The sequence below is a fragment of the Varanus komodoensis genome, unplaced genomic scaffold, assembly GCF_004798865.1.
Source record: "Varanus komodoensis strain SLA01 unplaced genomic scaffold, ASM479886v1 scaffold4, whole genome shotgun sequence".
Classification (NCBI taxonomy): domain Eukaryota; kingdom Metazoa; phylum Chordata; class Lepidosauria; order Squamata; family Varanidae; genus Varanus; species Varanus komodoensis.
The window spans coordinates 52,728,802-52,756,738 of NW_025335941.1; the positions used below are offsets into that span (position 1 = coordinate 52,728,802).

At 43.2% G+C, this 27,937-nt stretch overlaps 2 protein-coding genes across 2 annotated transcripts; one reads left to right on the plus strand and one right to left on the minus strand.

Annotated features, from left to right (window-relative positions):
• Positions 1 to 896: 896 nt before the first annotated feature.
• Positions 897 to 7,578, minus strand: LOC123029404 (stromelysin-1-like). Its single transcript, XM_044442375.1, has 6 exons — positions 7,496 to 7,578; positions 6,130 to 6,288; positions 3,714 to 3,841; positions 2,954 to 3,113; positions 1,680 to 1,780; positions 897 to 1,225 (listed from the first exon to the last, which is right to left on the minus strand). The coding sequence occupies exons 1-6, from the start codon at positions 7,567 to 7,569 to the stop codon at positions 1,122 to 1,124; spliced, it is 726 nt and encodes a 241-aa protein (XP_044298310.1). The 5' UTR covers positions 7,570 to 7,578; the 3' UTR covers positions 897 to 1,121.
• A 7,920-nt stretch (positions 7,579 to 15,498) lies between these two features.
• Positions 15,499 to 23,493, plus strand: LOC123029250 (matrix metalloproteinase-18-like). Its single transcript, XM_044441947.1, has 10 exons — positions 15,499 to 15,618; positions 16,311 to 16,555; positions 17,446 to 17,594; positions 17,684 to 17,803; positions 18,567 to 18,728; positions 19,668 to 19,818; positions 19,973 to 20,106; positions 21,246 to 21,405; positions 22,041 to 22,144; positions 23,390 to 23,493. Exons 1-10 carry the CDS (start codon positions 15,511 to 15,513, stop codon positions 23,491 to 23,493), a joined length of 1,437 nt encoding a protein of 478 aa, XP_044297882.1. The 5' UTR covers positions 15,499 to 15,510.
• The last annotated feature ends 4,444 nt before the right edge of the window (positions 23,494 to 27,937 follow it).

Consider the following 27,937-nt stretch of genomic DNA (forward strand, 5'->3'; position numbering starts at 1 on the left):
AGGGAAAGGGGGAAGGAATGTTTCATTTTCCAACTACTGGGCATGTGTGTGTACATGTGTGTGTGCAAGAGAGAGAAGGGCGGGGGAAGGTCATTGGAACATGAGAGATACACGAAAGCAACTGCAGCAGCAAATCAGAATTGCTGCTGCTTCACCAGAGTCCTCACATGACACTTCCTTCCCCCCCACAGAGCCCCGGCTCACTAGAACCACTCTTCCTGCCTCCAGAACTGTTCCACAGGTCTCTCTCCTCATTGCTCGGTGGATGTGTATCAAGAAAAAACCTCAACACCTAAAACAATCATGATTTCACTGGTTGGAGACAGGAATAGTGACATGACTGAAATAGCAAGGGGAGGACAGGTCAAGGTGAGTGTGGGCATTTTCCTGTGCAAGGCAGAAAGATCTGCCTGCTAAACAGCCAGTGCATGGATGAGTAGCCCCACTGGAAATACACACCTCTCTCCGGACCACCCATGAAACAATAGCCCTAGCCACATAACAAACAACAGACTAACTGCTTATGTTTTGGAAAAACTTTCTTTAATTTTTCCTTTACATACTGCAGATGTGAGATTTCACATGCAAAAGAAAGAAAAATAACGTCACAGGTCATAGATTAATTTGCATCTAATAGGTGGCACAGTGGCTTAAACTGCTGTGCTGCTGGGCTGATTGATCGAAAGGTTGCCGGTTCGAATCTGCACAACGGGGTGAGTTCCCGTTGCTCTGCCCCAGCTCCTGCCAACCTTGCAGCTTGAAAGCATGCAAGTGCAAGTAGATAAATAGGTACTACTTTGGTGGGCAGGTAACAGCGTTCCATGCACTTCAGTATTTAGTCATGCCAGCCATATGACCAAAGAGACTGTCTGCAGACAAACGCTGGCTCCCTCGGCTAGGAAACAGAGATGAGCACCACCCCCTAGAGTCAGGCATGACTGGACTTAATGTCAAGGGGAAACCTTTACCTCTACCTTTAATGTGTAATTTTTTAATTAGCCAAAGATTAAAAAATTAGCCAGATGGGACCCAGCAATGCCAGCGGAGAACAAGGCAGCCAGTGCTTGACACATGGTGGAGCAGAGACGCTGTTGATGCTTTCATTTGTTCTCCACATCATCTCAGACACAGCCAAACCAGACGTTGTTCTTCATTTTCTTAGTAACTCTCTTGTGCTTGATATCAAACTCAACATTCTCTGGACCAGAGAAAAAGTAAAGTTTTCCTGAAAGAATAAAAAGAAATCTGTTAATGCTCTTTGCATCTAAGCATGAGCTGTTCATCAGCATAGCATATCTTGATGTGGTGACCCCCGGATGCTTTGGCTACACTTGTCAGGAGTCCCGGCCAATGACCATGTTGTCTGGGGCTGATGGCATCAAAGTATCTGGCAGGTAGCAGGTGGGGGAAGCTGGTCTTTTATCAAGCGATGTGTGATAAGTCACTGCCTCTTATCCCACTGACTGGTTTCTAGGACAATGCAGTGCAATCCCATATCTCAACGTGGGCTATAGCCCTAACAGTGGGGCCCTCAGACTACAGAGTCCCATGCCCCAGATTATCTTGTTTAATGCTTTATCCCTCTGGCTATTGTACCCAGATCACCAGCATTAAAAAAAAAACCCTTTGTTCTAAATGTTCTTGGAAGCTTCCGCAGCCTAAGTTCATGTTCTTCTTACCTGCATGCTCAAAAGCAGCATCTAACTGAGTCCCGATCCCAGGGAAGTCAGTCTCTATCAGTTTCGGACCCTGCTCCATTACATTTGCAGCTTCATCGTACCTGACAAAGGAAATGGATTGAAGATTAAATGAAGTTGCGAGGATGTTTTGCTGATGTGGCAAACATCAGAAGAAGGCACCAGCAGACACCAGTTCTTCTGCTCCATTGTCGGGGCACCTGTGCAGCGGGGAGCAGTATCTCCCGAGACAGAACTGCTGCATCAGGTGAGCAATGTAATTCCCGACATCAAAGAGAAATGGGCTTTCAAACAGAGGCTTCTCTGTAAAGCAGATGCCTGGCTCCCCTTGTTCTTGTTTTCATGCTGAAGAGATTCAGAAAGATGCGCAGGAGCTGCCTTATCCACACTGACTTGCAGTGGCTCACCAAAGTTTTCTGTCCTACTTGAAAATGTCGGGGATCAGACCTGGGGCTTTGTGCAAGAACTGAGAAGGCTGCCAAGTTAACAGCATTGCAATCACCCACATTTGCATGCCAAGACCCACAATAATCTCTGTGCCTCAGTGGGCGTTACGTTACTCTCCTACAATCAAATGCCATTGTACTGAGCTCCCTCTGCGGACCTCTCACCTTCTTCTGACTGTCAACTAGTTGCTAGGCCCACATGACTCAGAATCTATAAAACATTCTACGTATGTTCTCAAAGTTTGTAGTAGGCAGTGGAGACCGCTTCCCGGTAGCAAGCTGTCCTAAGGAACTACAGGGGGACTGGGCGATCTCAGCAATAAAAACACTGGGGCTCAAGGTGATCTTCCCTGAAGGTCCTGGTAATTCATTCTCATCATTAGAAAAGAGAATCTGACACAGGCAAGGGCTGTCTCAAAAGGGGAGGGGCAAAGTTCTTGGTCACTAATGTTTTGCTCGTCGCTTTCAGCAGCTTCTAGTTCCTATGGCAGAAAATGGAAATCTGATGGCATTTGAGATAAGCAGCAAGAGAGCTGTGGATTTCACACTCATCCGTGCCCGCCATGTTGCAGGAGAAGGAGCTGGAAGTGCTGCTGCCGACACACCCTGCCCCTCTGCCTGTCAACCACGCAAGTGCTTGCAAAGATGAGGAAAGGGGAGAATCAGGGGGAGTCACTGGGGGAAGGGGCCTTGAGGGTCCTGCCCATGGACGCTCCAAAACTGGCATGCTCCTGGGACAAAGAGATGCCTCGGTATTAGGCAGGGGGATTCAAGGGGGTATCAGTGAATATTTGGACCATTTCCTCTTACGTCCAGTATTTGTTGCCTGAAAAGAAGTAGATTTTCCTTGAGTTTTCCTCATAAACAGCAGCATCAATTTTCTTAACATATTCTGGGAAGCCCAAGCTGTGGATACTCTTTGGGTAACCCGGCTCCTCAATGTTGGCATAGAAAGCCCAATAGTTCTCCCCTGTTGTGCAAAATAAAGAGAGGAAAGATTGAAAGGGACCGGTGTGGTAACAATACAAGGTCTTCCATTACAAGCACTGGGGCCCTCCAGTCCCACATCCTCCTGTCCCATCACCTTCAGAAGAAATAGAGAAAAACCTGTGAAAAAGCCCTCCTTCCCTTTTGGACCTATGGAAATCTGAGGGAGAAATCAAGGCTAATGGTGTTCTGCAATATTTATTATTAATTATTATTTCCATTTGCATGCCACCACAACAGCTCATAGCTGAGCTCCTGAGCTTGTTAGCTGCTTGTTAGCTGAACAAAGTTTGTGTCACCTTCAGAGTTCTTAAGGCATTTTCACATATAAGGCATAAAGTAATTTCTGCAGCATTCAGGTGTGTGAAGTCTATATTGGCACAGAAGTTCATTTGCGTGGCAAATGCCTCTCTCCTCTGCATTTTTGTGCATGAAAATGTCCTTAGCAGTAATTCTTGAAGCTTCATTCTTCTTTTTCCATACCTGTCTACTTTATCCTAAGGCCCTGGGGGAAAACTTCCTTTTTCTGTTTCTTCAGATTTGTCCAAGATAAAAAGAAATGTATGGATATTTGAATATTTACCTTTAATAAAATAAACGAGGTTTTCAACTTCATAGGCAGCATCCATGCCAGACTCCAAAGTTGGCCAAAAGGTGGAAATTGGCACATTTTTAATTTCCTTCCTGAAAGGACTTTTCCGCAAGTACAAGCTGAGGCAAAGAATTTTAAAAAGTCATATAAGCTTTACTGTAGCATTTTTTCTAGAAATCTCAGGAAAGAGTTAAAACAATGTGCAAGTTCTCATAAAGTAAAGACTGAAACCCGTGCACAAGTTCTTAGGAATTAAACACTTTAGCCAGTGCTTCATTTCTTGTGAGTTAAAGACTTGAACCCATGTTCGGATTCCCATGAGATGCAGTTCTCCTAAGGTAAAATTTGCACAGCCAGCATGCAATGATCTGGTGTCTCACATGCTTTGGGGCTGAACCACAAAACCTTCATACAGCTGCTAGGACTATATACAGTATATGCAATATTGTTTTATTATTTTAATGTTTTATTGTAAAGTGGGTTGTATTATATTATATTATATGGTTTTATTATCGTAACCTGCCCAGGGAGCAGTATGGCTAATGGGTTGGGTTAGAAATTAAATAATAAACAAATAAATATACAATACACTATACTCTATACACAAGTAGCAAACAGTTTTCCCAATACCTGTCCAGATGATGTCATATTTCTACTCAAAGACATTGAGAAGCCATTTCTTATAGTATAATGCATTTTAGGACACTCAATAGATATGCAGTCCTCTAACTTGAATTTTCTCTAGCTCTTTGGGCAGACTTTCAATGACAGAATTGCACTGCAAAATCCAGTGCAATATTAATATCAGATACTATAGTGCTTTGGATGGATATATTATTTTGAGAAATGTAAAAACAAGTACTTTTTCATTAAAATGAAAAATACATTGAAGAAACAATTCTCCGGGGAGCCTTTGAGCTGGTGGGCAGGGTAAAAACAAACGAATAAACAAACATAAATCATTAAAATGCAAACTGAATGGGTTTGTCCTCCATCCCAAGTTGTGAGTGCCTGATAGTGTTGCAGCAAAGGGGTGGCCGTGGTGCCCCCATGGAAGTTGTGAGTGTATCACTCAGTGCCATTCTGCTCCCGCTGCTCTTTCATCACCTGTTGTTTTGCTTTCTGCTTTGCAATCGCCACGATAGTGGTAATTTATTATGTTCTATTGTATTTCAATGTATTTTATTGTGTTGTAAGCCGCCCTGAGGCTTCGGCAAGGGGCGGCATAGAAATGTTATAATAATAACAACAACAACAACAACAACAACAACAACATGCAAGCATCATATGTTGTGGGCTTGGCTTCAGCAAAGAGGAGCACTCAGCTTTACAGTTACTGAGTAAGATCTATCTGGGTGATTCCTCAGAAGACATACAGCGGATGGGATGAGGCGCTTTGTCCACCTAGTCCAGTGATGGCGAACCTTTTAGAGACCGAGTGCCCAAATTGCAACTCAGAACCCACTTATTTATCACCAAGTGCCAACACTGCGATAAAACCTGAGTTTGCTGACCACCAGCACAAGGGGGCAACGTTCCACTGACCACCAGCTTTTGGCTGGCCCTGAAAAAGGCATCTGAGTGTATTTCCTACCTGACTGTATTTCCTACCTTTCTTGCCTTCTGCTGAAATCAAAACGGGTTGTGCAGACTCGAACTGGTGACCTTTCGATCAACTAGCCCGTCAGCACTACAGTTTAAACCACTGTGCCACCTGCATCCCACTAAAATCACAGTCCATGCAAATCCCTGGCAGCTCACTGACTGCCATGAGAAAGATCCGGGAGTCGCAGCTAATGAGTGACTCATTAGTGCCTGGCACCCTTAATCTTTCCAAATATGCGCATGGCCACTGGGGCGATGGCATGCCAACAGAGAGGGCTCTGCGTGCCCCTTTGGGCACGTGTGCCATAGATTCGCCATCACTGACCTAGTCCCTTCCACCTTTCTCCCAGAAACTCCGCCTGGCTATTTTGACCTCCTTTTTCCACTGCTAGGCTCCCACACTGGAAATATGCCCAGTGAGCATGTGGGAAACCATGGAAAGGAATGCACTAAAAACAGAAGCAAGCAGAGTTAAACAGGAAGGCAGGAAAAGTTCATTCCTTCCAGGTTCACATTTGTTTCAGTCCAGAATTAAGTGTTGAGCATTGCTGCGTGTGCAGCAGTTCTGCTCAGGATTGCATCAGCGGAGAGAGCTTGTTGAAGGAAAATTATTATTCTGATCACATTTCTATACTGGCCATAGCCAAAGCTCTCTGGGTGGTTTGCAAGTGTATGCTCAAGTCACCCATCCAGGTTCTAACCAGGCTGGACCCTGTTTAGCTTCCAAGATTAGGCAGGATAAATGCAGTACGCCATGGCAGGATGCGTGAGTTCTCACTCTTCTTTCCAAGAACCAATTTACCTGTGTTTGAAGAAGAATTTTTCCCCTCGGAGACTGGTGACAGCATCAAAGGTCAGGGGATCTTTGCACAGGTCTCTTGATGGATTTTCTGGTGGGATGTTTGGTGGTGATGGTGGGACTGATGTTTCATCATCATCATCATAATCGTTGCCTGAATTCCTGAAATTTATATTTGAAGTCAAGTAAAAAGGACCACAAATCGAAGCAGAGCCATAGCAGGTATCTAATCTAGAATTCATAGACAACCCACTGCCTTCAGTTTCATGCTATTCATTAGACAAGAGGACTTTGGCAAGAAAACCCCAACTGTTGACATGTTGGGATGCACTGCCTGAAGTTTAGAAGTCAAAGAACAACCCCCTGAAACCATGATTGTAAGTGTGAATGCATCCGAAGATGGAAAATGCCTTAAAACTTCTTAGAGTCTCTTAAAATGAGAGAATGATCTGTTCCTATTTTTTTATTATTATTTTTTATATTTTTTTTAATATATAAATATTGGCTCACACATGAAAGGTCCCTGGTTTAGAGAGCCAGTGTGGTGTAGTCAACACCACAACCTTACACAATCTTACACAATCTTAGGCAACCTGAGTCCTAGTCCTCGCTTATCCATGCCACTCACAGGGTGACTTTGGGCCAGTCACAGACTCTCAGGCCAACCTACCTCACAGGGTTGTTGCTGGGAGAATGAGAGCTGGAGGAAAAGAATTATGCAGGCCACATTCATTGGTTAAAACAAGGATATAAATCAAATAGATACATGCATACATACTTTACATTTATAGCACATCATCTTGTAAGGAATCCAAGGCACCTTCCAAGTTTCTCTTCTGCATTTTATCCTCACCATAACTGCCCAAAGAGCTTCAGCTGTTGGGCAGTCTAGCAACTAATTAATTAATTAAACAACCACTCCATTAGGTAGGCTAGGCATGGAGTCCACAACTTGCCCAAAGTCACTGTGTGAGTGGCCTGGCTGAGTGGGGAGTGGAACCCTGATGTCCTGAACCCCCTGTCTATCACACTAGCTACCATCTTAATTCATATGGTCAAGCAAATATAATATCCATGTCTGAAGATGTGCCCACACACACTGGTTATTATCGCAAGCAGGATTTGCAAAGGACTCTGCATTAGCAGAAAGGGCCTTCATTAGAAAATTGCAGACTCCGATCTTCCTTCCTGCTACGTAGGAGTCCTTAGGTGTGCCTTCCCAGGTACACCTAAATGGGAAAGAGTCCCATTGAAATAGGGACTTACATCCAAGTCAGCTAGAAAATAGGGACCAGAAGAAGAAGAACAGCAGCGACATTGAGTGGCTTCTTAAATTCTAGTGAGGACCACCCGCCTCGTAAAACCTTACATGTCTTGCAGAAGGTTCAACAGCACACAGGGCAGTGCTCCAAAGAGCACATTCATCATGAGGAAACTCTTCATCTTCGTGGTGCTGGAGGCTGGTAGACACACAGCTCTTCAGTCTCTCTCAGGGGACCTGCTCTGAGATGGGATGGAGCTTGTATATATGCACAGTTTCTCAGATTGCAAGAATAGACAGGAACCTGACTCACACCGATTGCAACACTTTCTTTCTCACAATAATGCATGGTCCACTCTCCAGGCTACAAATCCTTATAAGGGGGCTCATAGGGAACACCTTAATCAATTCTTAATCAGATCACAACACACATCTTGAAAAGGACACCTTTTTTTTCTTTCTGCACTGAAAACACAACAAGAAGACCCAGTAAAGCAGGGGATTCAGCCCTCCCCCCCCCCCCATGTAGAGATGTCCTGTGGCAAAAATAACATCTTTTGCAGCATTTTAAGGTGTCATCTAAGAATCCTGTAGCTCCAAACTGCTCATGGTTGCTCTGGGGCTTGGGGGGTGCTTTGCTTTAGGGGAATGTAGCTTATGGGGCTACTAATCCCCCCATGTGTTGAAAAGGAACAAGTGGTGTGGATTTGCCAAGAAGTTACAGAAAATTCTCCTTTCCATGGAAAAAATGGCAAATAACTTGGAAAGCCAAGAGAAGAATTTGTGAGGGTTGTATTTGTCCAGGGAGGTTTGGTTTCTGTATTGTGGAGTAAAAAGCACACCCGTGGACACACACGCAATGCCATCACATATACAATTTAAATTTTCCTTGGAAACAAAAGTGGCTCACTATCAGGAATGGCATTGGCACTTATGACATGCCAGACAGAGAAACATTTCTGAAATTCAGTTGTACATAGTTGTTCTCTAAGAAATAGAAGTCTGTCATATGCAGAATTAATTGCACCCTCTTTGGATCCCAGTTTCAATAGTTAGAAAGTAAAGTATCTGAATAGATAAATGATTTAAAAAGTCAGGTTTGTGCACCTTTAAAATTCTTGAATTCTGACCTGGCTTTCAGTAAGTCTTCATATTTATGCCTGTATTTATTCTTTGGTTGACAAATGCAACTTTTATTTATATTTATATTCCATTGCTTTGTGTGTGTGCACACGCGCATTTATGTTTATATCACTTATATTTATTTCCCTTGTATTTATATTTATCCCTTGATTGACTGTCACTTGGTAGAGTCAAAACAATCCCTAGAAAGGATTCATATCAAAATAATGTGATGCATATATTAGCAAATCTCTAATATTTGGCCTTTTAACAGGCATTTGGCCAATTCACTAAAAAAAAAGAAATGAAGAAAAAACTAATTAAAAGGAATGCAAATTATATAAATTATGATTAATGATGCCTCCCAGGGCAAAAACTTTCTCAAGGTAGCTTGCAAGTATAATTAAAGCATGAGTGTAATTAAATGAGTGTATATCATTGTCACTGGTCACTTGCCGACAAGGGACATCCTCTAAGGAACTCACCTGCAACCGTCCCAGAAAAATCTCTGATGTTCAGTGGAATCAGATACCTGTAGGAAGTAGCCCAATTTCCCCTTCATGTGCATTATTTACTGGTCAATGTCAACATTGACCAGAATACTTTGGGAAATATCCAGAAAAAAGAAATATGTTATTTCCCAAACATATTCCACCATGTGTTATTATTTTGTTCAAAAGCAATTAACAGTCAGTGACCAGTTCGAACACAGTGTATGCAGCTATTTGTTTGAATTAGACACATGAAAATGCAGAAATATCCTGATTTCAAATCCATTGATTCACATTGCTTTGAGCAGAGTCTACCTAGCTATCAGCTGCTCTGGGTTGCAGCCCATAGAGCTTGTTTACGTGCACAAATTGAAGCTGAAAATGCCTGCATGAGCTCAGTCATAGATAGAAGGATATATTTGGTTAGAATGAGTTTGCTGCCCATTCTAGGTAGCAGCAAATGATCTGAAACTTGCTATGGTTTCTCCCTGCCAAATGATGCCACATAGACAATCATGCCCCCCCCCCCCAGTTCCTTCTTTGAAGTTTTGGAAATGAAGCTTCATAACAGGAAGCACCGATTGCACCAAGATGTGACAACTCAGACTGTGTAAGACAACTGAGGTGGCAGACCATAGGGAAGGAAATGGCAAGAGCAAGCTATAAAGTATTTGAAAATAATTAATGGATATCTGCATGTACCGCCTTATCTTGGGCTGTTCCCCTATGGGAGGGAGGGAGGGAAGATTCCTGAGTTCTGGGGGGAAATGGAAAAACTTGCAAAAATAAAAAATGGTGGATTAAGTGTTGCCTACAGGCTTATTCTGTTGCAGAAGGACAAGAAAAAATTGAGCAGGAAAGTGGCAATCGCACCCACAACCTGAGCTAGTACTGTCCAGCCCAGCTGTGGGTAATCAGGAGCTTGGCAGTGTTCAGTCCTGAGTGCAGCACTCATTAATGACTTGCACAAAGTGATATAGGGCACTGAATAATGTGCTCAACTTACAGGAAGCCAGAATCCAGCTGGATATCAGGAAAAAACTTCCTGACTGTTAGAACAGTGCAGTAATGGAGACCCTGGTCTCCCCCTCACTGGAGGCATTCAGGAGGCAACTGGACAAACATCTGCCAGGGATACTTTCTCCTGGAGTCCCACACTGAGCAGGTGATTGGACTTGGCAACCTTATAAGCCCCTTCTGACTCTGCTGATCTATGATTCAACCATTTCATTAATGATTTAGTTGAAGGAGTACAGAGAATGCTTATTGGATGTGCAGATGATGTAAAATTGAGTGGAAATGCTAATAACCAGGGAGTCAGAAACAAAATTCAAACTGATCTTAATAGGTTGGGCTGAAAGCAACAGAATCAAATTTAATAGGGACAAATGCCAATTTCCACTCCTAGGAAAAAGAAACCAAATGCATAGTTACAAGAGGGGTATACCTGATTCAACAATACTTAAAGCAACTTGGAATAGTTGTCATTCCCAAGGTGAATGTGCCAAGACTGTGATGTGGCTGTAAAAAAAGGCAAATGCTATTATGGGCTGCATTCATAGACATGTCACTTCCAAAGCATGCGAAGTATGAGTTCCCTTCTACTCAGCACTGGCTCGGCCTCCTCTTGAGTACTGTGTCCAGTTCTGGGCACCACAATTCAAGAAAGATGGAGACAAGCTGGAAAAGGTCAGTGGAGTTGATGATCAGAGGACTAGAAACAATGCCCTGAGAGGAAGACTAGAAGAATTGGGCAGGTTTAGCCTTGGGATTAGAAGACTGAGGGGAGATATGATAACATGATTCAAGTTGTCACACAAAGAGGACCAGGATCTCTTCTTGATCATGGCAGAGTGCAGGACACAGAAAAATTGGCTTGAGTTACTGGAAGCCAGATTCTGGCTGAATGTCAGGAAAAACTTCCTGACGGTTGAAGCAATACACCAATGGAACCAGTGACCTAGGGCTCTCCCAAGCAGGAGACATTCAGGAGGCGGCTGGATAGCCCTTGGTTAGGGATGCTTGAGCTTGGAGTCCTTCAGTGAGCAGGGGGTTTTGGTTCCTTCTGATTCTACCGTTCTGTGATTCTAGGATGCTGCACCTGAAGAGGCAGACTGCTCACCTCCAAAGCTTTGCAGCTGTTTCCAATTCTCTACTTCACTTTGCCTAATGATAAGATGAGCTCAGCTAAACAAACATCCATAGCCCTGCTGATCCCAGTTTTTTTGCAGAAGCCATCCTTCTAACAAGTTTGCCAATTTTAACCCATTTGGGTTGTCTTATGGAAGTACAAGGGCCCTTTGAGAAGTGATCTCTCTCAAGTTCCATTTCCGGTCATACTCACCCTTTTATATAAGAGGCCACTAATCCATTTTATCTACTTTCACAGATTCAAAAACCAAGCTCTATAGAAAGAGTTTTTCTTTCGTGCATATGTTCTAGATGGTCTCGTGCTATAACAGAACTGTACAACTAGATAATTAGGAAAACCTGTTTTCTTTTACTTATAACTCCATTAATAATAACTAATAATAACTCCATTTTTCCCACTCTTGCACAAACCAGGAAAGTGTTCTTAAAAAACAGAAGTAAAACATTTTTTTCTAAAGAACTGATAATCAGTTATGAGTAAGGAATGCTGCCTCATGTAGAAAAGTTTCAAAGCAAAACAAAGAGGAAGAATGTAGGCATGTGGGTGACGGAATATACCATGCAATGATGAAACTACATAGGATTGTTACTTCTATATTAAGAAGTATGTGATTCCAGCCCACCAAATTTGTGTGTGAAAGGAACTGAAAAGCTGGGAGAATACTAAAAATAATGCATTGCAAGTGTCTGTATGTCTGTTGTAAAAATGAACTTCCTCTTTGAACGAAAATGTAACTCGTGCAAAACCTCTTGCTGAGCATGTCGCTTGGTCTTGTGCATCCTAAAATCTATCAAGGGAGCATCTGTAAGGCGAATCCGGTTCCTAGAGACATCCCTTTACGAGTTGGCTATGCAATGACAGTGTGGATGTGATTGGGTAGTAGCTATTTTTCCCCAAAACAATGGGTACTTGCAAAAAAAGGCATTCATGCTAGGAAAACCGAGTCCAGTTCCAATTCCACACCAACAATATTACTTTACCTTGAATTTGTCAGCTTTCCTTTTTCCTTCTTTATTTTTACAGACTATCCCACTGATAAGGCCACTCAAGCTGCACTACAACCTTCCCCAACCTGGTCTCCCCCAGAGTGTGAGACTGAAACTCCCATGGCCATGTTAACGAGGGATGCACCTGGTGGGCACCAGGTTGCAGAAGAGGGATAGGGGAGGTCAACCGGGGCTGAAAATGTGTGGATTGCCCCCACCTCAGTATTTTATAGCTTGTTTTTTGTTGTTGCTTGGTGGGAAGAGGGCTCAGCTGAGTGGCTATGTGAAGTCAACAGGAGCTGGGTGTGGAGATTAGAAACCCAGCAAGCAGAATGTTGCTAAAACAAAGCATCCCACAAGCCCAAAACAACCTTGTGCAGTTTGAATTAGCCAGATCCTTGTGGCTCCTTGAAATGCTGAAAAAGATGCTACTTTTGTCACAGGGCTTCTCTACATAATGATGTGAACCCTGCTGCTGTACTGGGGTTTCTTGTTCTGTTTTCATCGCTGGCAGGAAGAAAGGTCCTTTTCAACCTCATTTGCCTTTCTGTATATTCTGCTATCCAACAGCAAGATGGCGCTGTGATGTAGCTGCTGAATAGCCAAACTTCAGCTATTAAAATTCAACCCAGTACAAAATCTTTGTGTGGAATCCTAATTCAACTATAGCGCACCTATTCAAGAGCCCCACCTTGTGCTTGGTTAATAGAATGTATAGAAAAGCAGAGAAATGCCAGCCTCTGGGGAAAGAAAGTGCAAAGGATGCATTTTTCCTTCTGCAATGAAAATGCAAGAAGCCCAGTAAAGCGGCAAGTCGAGTTCCACACGCAGAAAAGCCCTGGCTAGCTTTTTTCATTTTCAAAAGGGCCTCAAAAGTGGCTTGAAAGCAGGAGAGAGACCCTGAAGAATAATGGTGTGACTAAAAGGCCCCACAAACTTCCATGAGTGAGGGATCGCAAGCGCACAATAACTGCCTTAGGCTTATAACAGGCTGTGTTGCAAAAATTACATATAGCCTTAATGTTCTTTGTTACACACACAACATTTTCTTCCTTTCTGGATGCAAAATTGTATGAGATTTCTGAAAATTAAATCATCTTTGCTTATTCCGCACCATCAAAATCTGAAGCAGATCTCACACCACAATATCAATATAAGAAGAATGATCCAAGGTCTACCATGCTCATCTTTCCATGGGAGACTTTGTCAGAGTCAGATGAAGCGAGGCTCGCTCGTTGGACCTCATGTGGCATTTTCTGCATGGACAGAAGGGACTCACCTCCCCCTGGAAGTCTTCAGTCCTGCCTGATTCTTCTTTCAGATGCCTGAGGTCCAGGGACGCCAGCCCCACACATTTCTCCTCCCTCAAATCCCATCCTACCCCAAAAGCTTGTGTCTTGCCCTCCTCTTTCCCTCCAAATCCCAGAGAAGGCAGCCACAAACCATTTGAAATGGAGAATTACATTAAGTAGTTAATAAATTACTGCATTTTCATGGCATTTAAAATCAGCTTCATATTCTCTAATGAGTCAATCCTGATCCCATATCTGAACGGATCCTGCCTTGCAACTCTTAACACCCAGCTGTGAAGCGCGAGTACGAATATCAGCTTGTGTTCTGAAAGGGCTGGTGAAAGTTCACACAAGATTGAATCGCAAACTGCACAATCCTAGTGGACCATCTAGTGACAGGTTACTTCAGAATGGGAAATCATTGGGGGAGGGGGTGCCTGTGTACTACATGGTTTGTCTAATATGTAAATTAGGTCATCCAGATTTGGGGGCTGGAAAATGGCATCCCTAAGCTTTCTGCCTTAAATTTGCCTCAGGAGTGGCCCTAGGCAGGCCAGAATTGAATGAGATAGCACAGCCAATGAATCCAAAATTTACTATTAAAAACATAGCTTCAAAATTTGCCCAGTTTTAACCAAGAATGGTGTTTCTTCAAAAATATTTTAATTTTTCCTATCAATTTATTGATCAGAGATTGCTAGAAATGGTTCCTGATTCACAATTCATACAGGATTGGTGCCAGATTTGGTCACGCTTAGACCCCTTGAAATCAATGGGACAGAATGGCCAAGAATTTCATAGATTCCATTAATTTCAATGTGCCTATTTTTGGTATGACTAACTATGGATCAAACCCACAATCTGTCCATTTTAAACATTTAAATTATCAGTTTGCATAAGCCAGTTAAATTTCCCCACAAAATATAACGAATAAGTGTCAGTTAGAGGCCAAAATGGTATCTAGGGGTTCACTCACACTGTTTGATTGAAAGATTCATGCTTTTAGTCAGGTAATAAGTTGAGTTCCTTTGTGAAACTATTTCATCGAGTTAATTCAAGCCATGCCGAGTCAGGGAAGGGCCACAGTGCAGAAGTGTAGCGTGCCAAAAATCCCAGGTTTATTTCAGGGTGTCTCTTGGAAAAGTGGGAATAGATTCATGCCTGAAAGTTCCTTTTCATCACTAACTAGATTGGAATCTCCTTCTCAGCAAAATTGCACGTGGCTTTGGCTTCTCTTGACAACTCGCCTTCTGTTAGAGAAATCCAAATGGGCCACATGGATTTGAAGCCTCCGCTCAGTCCAGGCGGGGCACCTGCTGTCCTTTGAGATGAGGCCCCCACCCCCACCAGAAAATTGCATCATCCGAACACCAAGTCTCTGCAGTTGTGCTACTGTGAAAGATCAGTTGTGCAACTGAACTTCACTAAAAAGGATAATAACAGTGATTAAAATGTGCAGAAATATAAAAGAAAATAAAAGTTGGACAGTCCTGGGCAGCCCCTCTAAGGTCTATTGGGGAATTCTGAAGTGGTTATTCAGAGCTGTCAAAAGGAGGATTTGCTATGATCCCCAGGCAAAACAAAAAGAAACAAAAAACAAAAGCCAACAGAAACAGCCCACAGCAGCAATGGAAAAGAGGAGACGGGTCTTTCATCCTGAGATGTCTCGGGGGATCTCTGCAGGAGGTCAGAGGGAGGAGGAATGAAACAACAGCCCACGGGTAGCCAGCCTGACCCACCACTGGGGCTCATCCTGGGTTGTTCACCAGCAACCAGCGCACCTTGGCTTGTTGCCAGGGCGGTTCAGCACGGTGTGGGGCTGCACCCACTGAGACGACCATGAGCTCAGTGGGCCAGTGCTCTGATTCCATACAAGGCGTCTTTCTGTGTTCTTCCTGCTAAATGGGGACTTCACAGGAAATGTGATTGGAAAGTGGTTAGGTGTTGAGTCATGTCTTTCTTGGTGCTACAGAACAAGAAGCATATAAAGAGGGAGACCCTGAGGCATAAGGACAGATCCAGTGGCAGAGTGGAACGAGTTCTGAGACTCCACCGCTGAGACACAGAGGAAAAGACTAAAATGAAGAGCTTCCTACTGACGGTAGCTCTCTGCGGAGCTCTCTGCGGCACTTGGCCTGTTGTTCAAGAAGCCCAGAACATTGAAGAAAAGGACATGGAGCTTGCTAAGGTAATGGCTAAAGACAGCACAGGCGTATAATAGAATGCCGTGAGCAGATTCCACTCCATAGCCAATAGCTCAACACTTTGGGGAAATTGACAGCTAGGGAATCCAGGTATTGTCAATTTCACTTTTGTAGAATCTCGGTTATTTCTTTCTATTCCGTTTATGTGTTAATTGTGTCGTGTCCTTGCAAAAAAGAAGGAAACTGAACAAAATCCTCACTCAGAACTGCCAGAGAGTTACAGATTTTCTTAGGACAGGTTCCCCCAAGCCAGTGCCCTCCAGAGGTGTTGGACTACAACTCCTATCATCCCACCCAACAGTGGCATGATGGGAGTTGCACCAGGTGGGGCCATCTGGCCTAGGATGAATTGATGTCTCTTGGCTTCAGTTCCTGGGTCAGTAGAATTTCATTCTGGAATTGATGACTATCACTTCTGAAAGCAATGCATTGATGATTGCCTAGTGTGGGTTTTTATAGTAGTATAAAAAACTAGTATATAGTACTATAGTAGTATATTTCTACCATATATATATATATATATATATATATATATATATATATATATATATTAAGCAAAACATAATGTACCTTGAAGACCAAAAGGTAAGGTAGAACTATTTCAAATAGTTATTTTGAGATGTGATGTCTGCATCTGAAATTAATTCTAATTGAAAGTGTCTGTTCTTCTCATCAGAAATACATGGAAAATTATTATCCTGATTCAAGCCCGATACCTGTTGTCAGAAGCAGAAGCATAAATAGCATCCCAACATATAAAATAAAACAAATGCAGAAATTCCTTGGGCTGAAAGTGACAGGCAAACTTGATCCAAGCACTTTGAAAATAATAAGCAAACCCAGGTGCGGAGTTCCTGACATCGGAGAATTCAGCATCTTTCCCCGTTCTCCTACATGGGGAAAGAAACACCTAACGTATCGGTAAGATTTCAGCACATTTTCTTGAATTTAAGATACAGCTTATTATGGCAACCCCCCAAACTTCTAGCAAGAGCAGGACATTAAGCTGATGTACCCTAAACCAATAGCTGTCTCCAGATATTGGAAAACAATTCTCAGCATTTCTAACTATTGGCATGTTGCCTGGTGCTGATGAACGCAGTAGTGCAAAACATCTGTAAGGCACAAGATTGAAGATGCCAAAAGCATCCCCCAAAGAGAAAGAATTGATGGAGGGAAGAGGCAAGCACAGGTGAATCTCACTGTGGGATATCCAGAGAATGGATGCAAAGTCAAGCAACCCTCTTTCTTTTTTCATTTCATAGTTAGATGCTAGAAGAAGTGTTAAGAAACATGGGTTTTAACTTCTGAGGTCTTGTTCATGCATTATGGGAAGGTGGGGATGCAGTACACAATGTAACTTTCTGAGCCAAAACATGAATACAGGGTCTGTAGACCTCACTGAGTAACAGGAGAGTAGCAGCTGGAAGTTGAATAATGTGGCATTTCTTGGTGTTATGCTGAGTCATGTACTCTGAGATGATTGAGAAGAGATCTTGATCTTCCTCTTTGTGGCAAGCTTTCAAATCCATGCTGGCTTCTAGCGATCACTGCATTGTTTTCAATGGGTACACAGACTGACTGTTTTATACTTTGATCCAGAATTTTCCCGGGGATGCATGTCAGAGTGAATTATTGGCAGTTGCCAGATTCTTCTTTCTCCTTTCTTGAACATGGGGACAACATTAGTCCTTCTCCAGTCATCCAGCACTTCATCTCTCCTCCATGATTTCTTAAAGAGAATAGATAGTGGATCTGAGAGTTCTGCCAGCTCCTTTAGTAAATTTCATTTTCTATTGTATTTTCCACAGCATCCTGAACTACACACCAGATATGCATCCTGCTGCAGTGAATGAAGCAATTGAGAGAGCTTGGAAAATATGGAGTGATGTGACTCCCTTGACCTTCACACAAGTCTATAACATCCCTGCAGATATAGATATTTCTTTTGTTGAAGGAAGTAGGTATACCCCATAACAATCAAGCATAGGTAGTTTCCCCCAGGGTCTTGGCCCAGAGATTGAGATCTGTGTTCTTTCACTTTTTAAGATCATGGCGATGGTTTTCCCTTTTATGGCCCTGGTGGACAACTGGCTCATGCCTTTTCTCCTGAGTATGGTGGAGATGCCCATTTTGATGAAGCAGAATTTTGGTCAGAGGATTTGAAAGGTATTTCTTCCTTATTACATTCATCTGTGCATGTTCTTCTTATGGCTGCGAAGTGCTACTGAACTACATTTGCTGCAATAGAGACAGAAGAACCATTCAAGTCTTACGGAAATGACTTTTTGGACTTGAACATAAGCAACCCGAAATTAATAAAATTGTAGAATCATACAGTGGTAGAGGTGGAAGGGGCCAGAGGGCCACCAGATCCAACCTTCTGCTCAGTGCAGAACTCCAAGTTAACCATCCCTCTCAGATGGCTGTCTAGTTGCATCTTGAATGCCTCCAGTGTGGGAGAACCCACAACCTCCTTCAGTCATTGGTTCTACCAGTTAGGACAATTTTCCTGATCTCTAGCCAGAAATCCAATTGATTTCCTGGTTCTGTTCTGTTTGTATATTGTAGTATAACTCCAGCACACAGTCCTCAGTTAGTGTGTCAATAAAATATTGATGATGGGTGCCTAGTTGGACAACTTCTAACCTGCCTTACTGAATGTAATTCACCCTCTTATCCAGGAACAGCTCATTGTGGTGGGGCAGATGCTACCAGACAGCTGGAATGACTGGGAAAAACAGATTGCTTTAGATAAGAGTGGCCAGTGACGAAGGGCTCCTTCTGCACATTAGTGTGCATCAAGTCAGTTCGCACTGGAATTCATAAAGATCACATTCTTCACATGTTCCACCTGAAATATGTACTTTCTCTACATATTACAAAATAATAACAATGCCATAAATACTCATGCCCGCTCTGTTTTCTGCAGGAACTAACCTCTTTCTTGTTGCTGCCCATGAGTTTGGCCACTCCCTGGGTCTTCAGCATTCCAATGTTCAGGGGTCCCTGATGTACCCCCATTACCAACCTTGGGACCCCAGATCCTTCAGCCTTCACACAGATGACATTGTAGGCATCCAGTACCTTTATGGTAAGTGCAGATACTGAACTGAATGTGCAGATCAGTTCCATGGGCAAGCATTAGGAACTGGACTGGTGGAAACAGAGCTCCCCACTCAACCTCCCTCATGGCAATCCTCTCCACCACCACAATCCAATACCAGAAGGTGTCTCAGCCTGATGTTCAGGGTTCCCCCGGTCTCCCCATGACACAGCCTACCACATTTTATTTATTTCTAATATCTTTGTCCTGCGTTCCTTCCTGCAAAGATTCCAAGGCAGCTTGCATAATCTTCCTCCTCCTCACCATTTTATCCTCACAACAACCCAGTGAGGTAGGATAGGCTAAGAGTCAGTGACTGGCCCAAAGACACCCAGCAAGTGGGGAAGAGCCACAGGGTCTCCAGAGTGCCAGGCCAACACACTAAATCCCACACTGGCTCTGAGCAGTGTCCCCTATCCTCTGTGTAGTAAGATGAATTCATTGCTGAAGAAAAGAGAATATGCAAGCAGAGGCTGCCAGTCCTAGAAGTTTGTCTACTTGTTGACCCGAGGTCAAGTTATTTGAACTTTTGTGGAGGAACCCAATAAATGTAATGTTTGACCAGAGGGATGCACACCATGGGATGTACATTTGGAAAAGCAAAAGCAGCCTTGTCTTTTGCCTTCTTCATCAGGATATTCCACATCCCATTCAAACTCACTGGGGACCGCACCGTATTGAGCTCAAGGAATGGTAGTGACGTAAAGCAGGCAGTCATGGGTTTGGGCCAGGGGTTTTCTGCCCCTTGCTAACATGAATTCTGGATCCTCCCAGGCCAAATCTTCATCAACTGTATGAGATTTAAAGACCAAAACATTTTGTTGAGAAGTGCAGTGGGTTTGTTGCTGTATCGCATTCCATCATCTTAGAATAAAAACCTCTTGTGATGTCTCTCACCTGCATTTTTCTCCTTATTAATTTTTCAAGGATCCCCTGAAGATAGTGAAGGTTCATCAGAAAATAACGCGATACCAACAAACATTCCAACAGAAGCACCATCAACAGACATGTGTGACCCTCACCTAACGTTTGATGCAGTCACTACTCTCCGAAGGGAAACTGTGTTCTTTAAAGACAGGTAAATTAGGCCAAACCCCTGAACCTGTCCAGTTTTTGTAATCCTCCTCCCTGCACTGGAACCTGGGATCTTCTCTATGCATACATGGGCACTACAATAAACAGCAGCCTTTCCTTAGTAAATATTTTTCTCTCTTCTCCTCTCCTTCCTCCAGCTTCTTCTGGCGAAAGTTTCCCCAGAAACGAGAAATAGAAAAAACTCCCATTTCTGCTTTCTGGCCAGTGTTGAGCAGTGGTGTAGATGCTGCCTATGAAAATGAAGATGATGACACAGTGTTTCTTTTCAAAGGTAAATATTCTGAGTCTTTTACATTTCTATTTAATGGGAATGAGATGAAAGGAGAGGATACTGTCTTATTATTGAATGGTATGGGCTATTGGCAGGAGTTCTGGGAATGTAAACTGCCCAGAGAGCTTCAGTTATGGGTGGGATAGAAATTGAAATAATAATAATAATAATAATAATAATAATAATAATAATATACTATTCAGTGAAGCCTGGCCTGCCAACTTTATCACATTACACTACTTTACGGGAACAAATTTTTATACTCCTTTTAATGGCTTCCATATATACTTTTTAATAAATCAGTTTCAGAAATGGAATGTACATAATTGGGTGCGCATTTCTTCTATATATGCCTTTCTGAACATATTTCTGCTTGAGGCATGCATTTTCCAAGGAACTAACCTTCATATAATGTAGTTTTGGGTGTTATTTTCAGGGTTGTGTTCTTGGATGCCATTTCCCCCAATATGCATATTTTCTGCATTTTAATAATTGGAAAACCATAACTCAAAATTCAGAAAAAATGTATATTTAAAATTCAATTTCAATTTGCATAATATGTATGTTAACATTTGATGAGAACTGGACTAATTTCTTTGCCATCAATCAATATCATAGTTGGGGCTTTTCTTCTGAACTCCGCCATAACCTGAAGCCCAACCCCCTCTGTTATGCACATGGCAAGCAATGACTATGCATTTCTGCCCTTCAGTATTTAAAACAGGCAATGACATGATGAACCATGTGTCAGCCAAGAAACAGAAGTGCAGAAAGAAGTGGCTGCAGTGCATTTCAGTAGAAATTCGCATTGGCAAGTGTGAGGCTAGGAAAAGAATTAAAGAGCTTTCCTGGTGCAAAAGCGAATTGCTCTTGCTAGACCATCAGTTGCTGCTGAGTTCAAAATGTGTCACAGGTGAGAACTGGTTGGGATCAAAGACATTGGATCTTAGTTATTATATTTTTGCACCATGGAATTCAGTTTTGTACATAGTTCTCAAATAGGCAAGGACCAGATGTAGATCCACCTGGTGCTTCATGTGCAACTTGTTATGTTCTCCATGTTTCCACTGGAGAGCTCCGTATATCTAATTAGCATTCATTTCATCTTCATGAAGTCTTTTCTATCTTTCCTTCCATAGGAAAGAAGTATTGGGCTGCCAAGGGAAGCATCATTCAGCCTGGATTCCCAAAGAACATCCACCACTTGGGCTTCCCCAGAACAGTTAAGAAAATTGATGCAGCTGCTCATGACATATACTCAAAGAAAACATACTTCTTTTCAGGCAACAGCTATTGGAGGTAAGGGGGAAATTTTCCAACCCATGCTGAAAAGGCCCAAAAGCAAGCCACTGCATGCTTTTAATCCCTTGCAACTTCTATACAAAGAATGCACCCCATTCCTCTTGCTGATTTACTGTGCACCCCTGAATCAACTATGGATTTGGGGGTCGATCACATCTGGTTCCCTCTCCAGAAAGCTGTGCTTCTCCCACTTGAAGTGAATGGCTTTTTATAGTCTCTAGTAATGATAGCCAGTATGGAACAGGTCATAGAGTGTTGGACTGGGATTCAGGAGGTCCAGGTTCTAGTCCCTGGCAGGCCACAAAACTAACAGGGTGACTTGAGGCCAATCACTGATTCGCAGCCTAACCTACCCCACAGGATTGTTGTGAAAATAGAGTACAGAGGAGGAGGATTATGTAAGCCACTTTCAAGGAAGAAAGGCTGTATATAAATATAATAAATATATACCAAGTGCTACCTGTAAATGCAACTGAACTGACTTGGAATCACTAGTACATGCCAAATGCCATGATTTTAAATGCATTACCTCCTGTCACATGTTTCACAAGTAAGAGGATATGATGCAGCTTTTTCCAGATGGTTTCCATGTCTTGAAGCTGCATGCATTTTCAACTCATGAATTTCTTCAGGTATGATGAAGCCAAGCATTCCATGGAGAAAGGCTATCCAAGGAAGATAACAGTGGATTTCCCTGAAATTGGCCCCAACGTGGATGCTGCCTTTCTAGATTATGGTAAGAATTTCTCAGTATTAGTGGCATCTGTATTTCATCTATAGGACTCTATGGGTATAAGTTTAGGTAGATGAAGTATTTCAAAGTATTTCTGAATGTTACGTATGTGGCCTTTTAACCTGGGAAGAATCTAAATTTGATATTTTTACAGGTAGTGTAACTCCAGCTCCCTGGTATGTCACATAATGCTTGCTCCAATCCACCCTCTTTTCACTATTTCTGCCACTGTGGTGTTCATGGAACCGTGTTGGCCATGAAACTCACTTGGTGACCTTGTGCTAGTCGCTGACCTCCTAACCCACCTCATAGGGTTGTTGTGAGGATAAAATGAAGCAGTGGAGGAGGTTGGCATAAGCCACTTTTGGGCTCCTTGCAAGAGGAAAAAGGGCAGAATCATGCTGTAAACGCACATAATGCAATTATATCGCAGGTTATTTAAACCAGTTATATCCAGACTTTATTGCATGCTGTGTTTTTGGTGTGGATTGCATTTCATTGTATGCTAAATTTGTTGCACTGCTCAGGGGCAGGGGAGAGGAGTGGTTGCAGAATGATATTTTTGGGAGTGAACAGAAGGAATTGCCTTCTCATTTAAGTCTCCACTCTTTTATGCCTTTCCATTCACTCATAGTTAATAGTTTCAAAAATCCCTGTCTGTCTCATCTCTCAACCTCCTCCTCCTGCTCCTGCCATTGCATCTGAGTGTGACATAAGGCCACATTTTCAACACAGTGGAAAGTGTGCACCAGTATGTGGCCCATCTGTGATCAATGCATTGCTTAAAATACCACCAATGCACTCCCAAGAAAAGGATGAGGGTGTGATGTGCATTTGGTCCTGTGTCTCATGCCCCCCAAAATAGTCGGTGCCTTTGCTGAACCGGAGGTTTGCTGAGGAACAACAGATCACCAAATTATCATGGCTCCTCTTAAGAGACCTCCATGCCTGCTTTACTCACACTATTGTACTGGCGTCAGTTCCATTCATTCACAGTTTTCACTGGTTTCGCTACTGGTTTTGCAGTAGTTGTATCAGCTGAGAAGAATAGTCAGTTCATGGAGGAATGTTGTCCATGGGGTTGCAATGGGTTGGATATGACTAGCAGCAAATATTGTATACATTTCCTGTTTAAATGCATCCTGGTGATAAAGACAAGATTACACTGCAAACAAGAGAGAAATTCCAGGGTCTGAGAGTTGCCTGTATACATTAGATTCACAAGCTTTACCCTTGTTTTCCTTTTAGGGCGCTTGTATCTGTTCAGCGGCTCAGATCAGTATGAGTTTGACAGCCGAACCAGAAGATTTTTGGGGGTAAAGAAGAGCAACAGCTGGTTAGGCTGCCAGTGACACAAGACCAAGAAGAGTAAAGTAGCCAAGAAGGACACAATCCCTGCTTCCCTGTGCATCAGGCACCAACATTTGTGCTAACCCCTGGCATTCCTCAGTCCGTTCTGTGTTTCTGAGCACATAATAGCTGCTAGCATTGATCTTTTTCAGAAAGAGGGAAATTCAAATTTCAATATGTATTTAATATAAATTATTGCATCTGACTGTGTATTCATGTGTAATTGTTAAGTAATATTATCTTATTTATATTTACATTTTAATTTTATGAGAATAAACCCACATGGATATTTTGCACATGATGGGCAGTATCAAAACTATCACAAAATAAATAAATACATAAACTTTCCGTATAAGATGTTCTTTGTTTATTTCTTGTATGCATGCATAAACTCACTGCATCCTACAGAAGAAAAGAGAAAAAGCCTTCCTTGGCTGAAAGTCACATTCTCTTAATTGCCATAGTGGGCAACCTTGTTGTTGTTGTTCAGTCACAAAGTCATGCCCAACTCTTTGCAACCCCATGGACAACGTTCCTCCAGGCTCTCTAGTCCTCCACCATCTCCTAGAGTATCCCCAACCCCATACCCATTTCTCCAGCGACTCCATCCAGCCACCTCAACCTCTGCTGTCCCCTTCTCCTTTTGCCTTCAGCATCAGGGTCTTTTCCAATGAGTCCCTCCTTCTCATTAGGTGGCCAAAGTGTCTGACCTTCAGCAGGCACCCTAGGCCAGTGAATTCTTAATCTGTGCTCCAAGTATCACTCTATGAATTTGCTACATGGACCAAAGACTTGCCCGGTGTGCTCCCCGTGGTCCGACATTCTGTTTGGAACAGTGGTTCCATCTGTAGATGTTCCATTTATCTATCATAACTAATCACCTGCAATAGACCTTTTCTCCTAGAAATTTGCCTGTAATCCCCATGAAAAAGCATCTAAGGCAGTAGCTTCCACTGGATCCTGTGGCAGTGAACCCTGTCAGTCAAATACATGTTGCATTTTTTAGTGGTTCCTACCTGACTACCAATAATTCCATTGGGGAGTTCTAATTTTATGAGACTGGGGAAGAAACTTCCTTTTCTCATTTCTGCTTAGAGTTTCATAAACCTACATCTCATTCCCATACAGTACTTTCTCACCCCACCACTAATCAAAAAGCTTGATTAACTCAACATTCCACCCTTTGATTATTTTCAGTATTCTTTTCCAAATGCTTGCTAGAGCTATGATGTTCTTTCTGGGACGGGGAGCTCAGGCTGAATTCTAATTGCAGGGGGGGGGGTGAATGATCCAGGTGTCCCCAAGATGGCCAGACTGAGTGGAGGGTATGCCAGAGCAATGATGATTTGAGACAAGCTGTGAGACCAGCCAGCAGTTAGGACCAAGGGAGGGCAGCCACCTGTGAGCGGTGCTTTAGCTCTGGATTTCCAGCACTGAGCGGGAGGCTAGGCTTAAAGCCTGTCCTGCAATTCTCCACTTCTGTGGCTTATTGACAAAGGTGCCCTTTACATGTGCTTGGAGTGTTGGAATTACCGCTGTCTCGGCAGGAGAATGATGTGCTCTCTGGCCCATGGCAAGGTTTGCCATTACAAATATGTTAATCTTTAATGCGTCTCTTGTTGTGCAAGCCTTTATATGTTTAATAGTAAAGATCATGAGGTAGGCTCTTGGCAAAGCAATCAGACCAAAAGTAATTTACACACCCAGGTACACATCAAGTATGTTTTGGGTACCAACCAAATCAAAGGAATGTGGCTGAAGGGTTTAATGAAAAGGAGCTTTAATAAAGTCAATAGCACCCTTGGGCTGTTGAGATCAGGCTTGAGCTTTTCAGATTTGTTTTGTTTTTTAAATCTGGTATCATATTTTAAATCTCTGCATTGCTGCTAGCTTCTGTTTGGTTAATTTTTTGCACTGTAGATTTGAACTTGTTTGTTATTTTATAGTTTTCATTAGCACTGTGCCAAAATTTTACCGCACCCTCTTTTTACCGATCTTATTCAATTTGACTGAAGAGGCATTGCTTTTGAAAAGGAAGCCAAAGGAGAAGAGAATTTTGGAGGAATTCTTATGGGCTGGGCTTGGCTTCTTAGACTTACCTTACCTATGCGGTGCCAAGGAGCGTGAGGGGGTGTCCTCTCTTTCATTGCACAGACACATGAGCTTCTTTGCTTTCCCATTTGAAGCCCAGGGGAGATACTGTGAGGTCAAAGGGATTTTTTTGGCTCTGGAAGCACAGGCGGCTCCGTTAACCACCTCATCATGATTTGGCTAGCTCTAAAGCATCTCCAAGGACACTCCAAATAAGTATGCAATGACCTCTCTGAAGACAGTTCTCTTAAAATAGCTCTGACATTCTTCTTTCCTTACCTTTCCCCACCCTTCAGGAAGAACAAGAGGTTTTCTTCCAAAGTTCTTCTACCATTTTAATGGCAACTGACTTGTCTCTCCTTCTCCCAAATCACCACTGAACAATGCAAGTTGTGGGGGGGGGGGCATTGTGGAAGATGCGGAACAGTGGCTTTTTCCAGTCGCAATGCAACTGCCCCCCCCCACGAACAAGCACACACACGCTTCCAAAAAAGCCCTGATGCAGCCAAAAAAAGAATAAAGAAGGAAGCTGCGCTACTCATGCTGCAAAAGGCGATCCCCGCCTACAAGAAACTGGAGCTGGAGAATTTCCTCTCCCCTTGAACAAATGTGGTGAAATGGTGTCCCCACTGCAGTTTCTCTGGCCACAAACTGGGCAAGGAATTCCTGGGAGGCCCTCTGCACACAGCTCTAGTTGTGACTGTTGTAAACGTCCCAGAGCACTTTGGCTATGAAATAAATAAAGTTGCTGCTTGGCAGCATTCTCTTATTGTGCAGATGCTCTGTGGCTGCATCAGGCAGCACAATCCCATAATGGCCTGCGCATGGCTGCCTGCACCCCCCAGGCTCAGAGAATTATGGGCAGCCTGGAGCTGTCCACGGGTTTTTCTTTGGAGCTCAGGGCAAGGAGGCTGGGGCTTCCCCAGTATATTGCATAAGCTGCTGGTGCTTGCTGTACACCTCCCTACCCAGAAAAGCCCATCTCTGGGATTGCTCCCGAGAACTCAAAGCCACAGCTGGGATGGTGCTTGATGCACCAGCTGAGATGTCAGATGTAGGACTGAGGTGCCATCCTGGTAAAGGGTGTAGGACATTAAGGAGTTGCATCCGGGAAGCTTGTGCCCGATTCTTCAGCATCCATGCCTGGCTCAGTTAAAAAGAAAAGGCTCAGAATTCAGGAGCTTGGATATGATTTACAAACGATTTAATCATACTTAGACAGCCATAAAGTAGCCATGACGTTTGGAAAGGCACAATTGTTAACTAGGCCAATAAAAGGCAAAGAGTTGCATAACACTGCCGAAGGCTGCATAACACCAGATTCATTCTCCAGAAAAGTGAAAAGGGAGGCGTTCCACTTAGCATGGAAGGCATCAAGTCCAGCCAATTTCCCCCGAGCTTAATGTGATGTTCAAGTTACAAACTGCTGTGTTTGGATGTCTTTCAGTTTTCCAGTGCTCCAAAAGGAGGGAGCAGCAGCCTGTCCTAAGCAAAGAAATAATGCGCTTCTAATAAATGCTGGAGAAAGGATTCTATTAAAAGGTGCTGTGCGTACATGTGTGCCTGAGCATGTTGGCCTTGAATGCGTCTCTTATGAAAGTATATTGGTGACTGCAGCCACAAAACCCAAATGGCCAACAGGACAACAATATGTCTAAAGTTTAATGGATGGCGAGGCAGAAATTCTGTTTCCTGGAGACTTTTCCTCCTCTGGCATCATTAGCAGCCCAGCCAGCTGCTGCTCTTCATTCGCTTAGTGACCATTTTGCGTGTGATGTCGAACTCATACTGTTGCTGGCCATTAAAAAAATAGAAGTTTCCTGAAGGGATACGGAGAAGATGGGTAAAGATTTTCAGGTAAAACAGACTATAGAACTTCCTCAGCATTGTAACATTTCTGTATTTTTTTCCTTTTCTGCGATCATCACTGAAATGTTTCTTACGACTTGGAACTCAAGTACTTTGAAAGCCGGCAACCAGAGAGCACTGTGGTAAACAAGGGTGTGATCCCATGGCTACTAGATACTGTTTAGATGACCACAGGATAGGTTGGAGTTGCAGCTCTGACTTCAGAAATACTTTTCCAGGTCAGAGGTCGGGCTCCCACTGGGGAATGCACCTCCTCTGCCTGCCTAGTTGCTGCAATCCTTTGTGAGTCATGTGCAGGGGAACTCCAGGGGTCAGGGCGGGGAGCAGCGAGGTTCCTGCAGGATACAAGGAACCCTGGGGGTGCCTCGGCTCCTCCTCTCAAGCAGGGGTGGAAGATGGAGGTTGGTTGGTCTATGTCTTGGTTGCCTGCACCTTTGGGAGGTGCAATGCTGCCCTCTATAGGGATGTTTGAAGGGTTATGGGCAG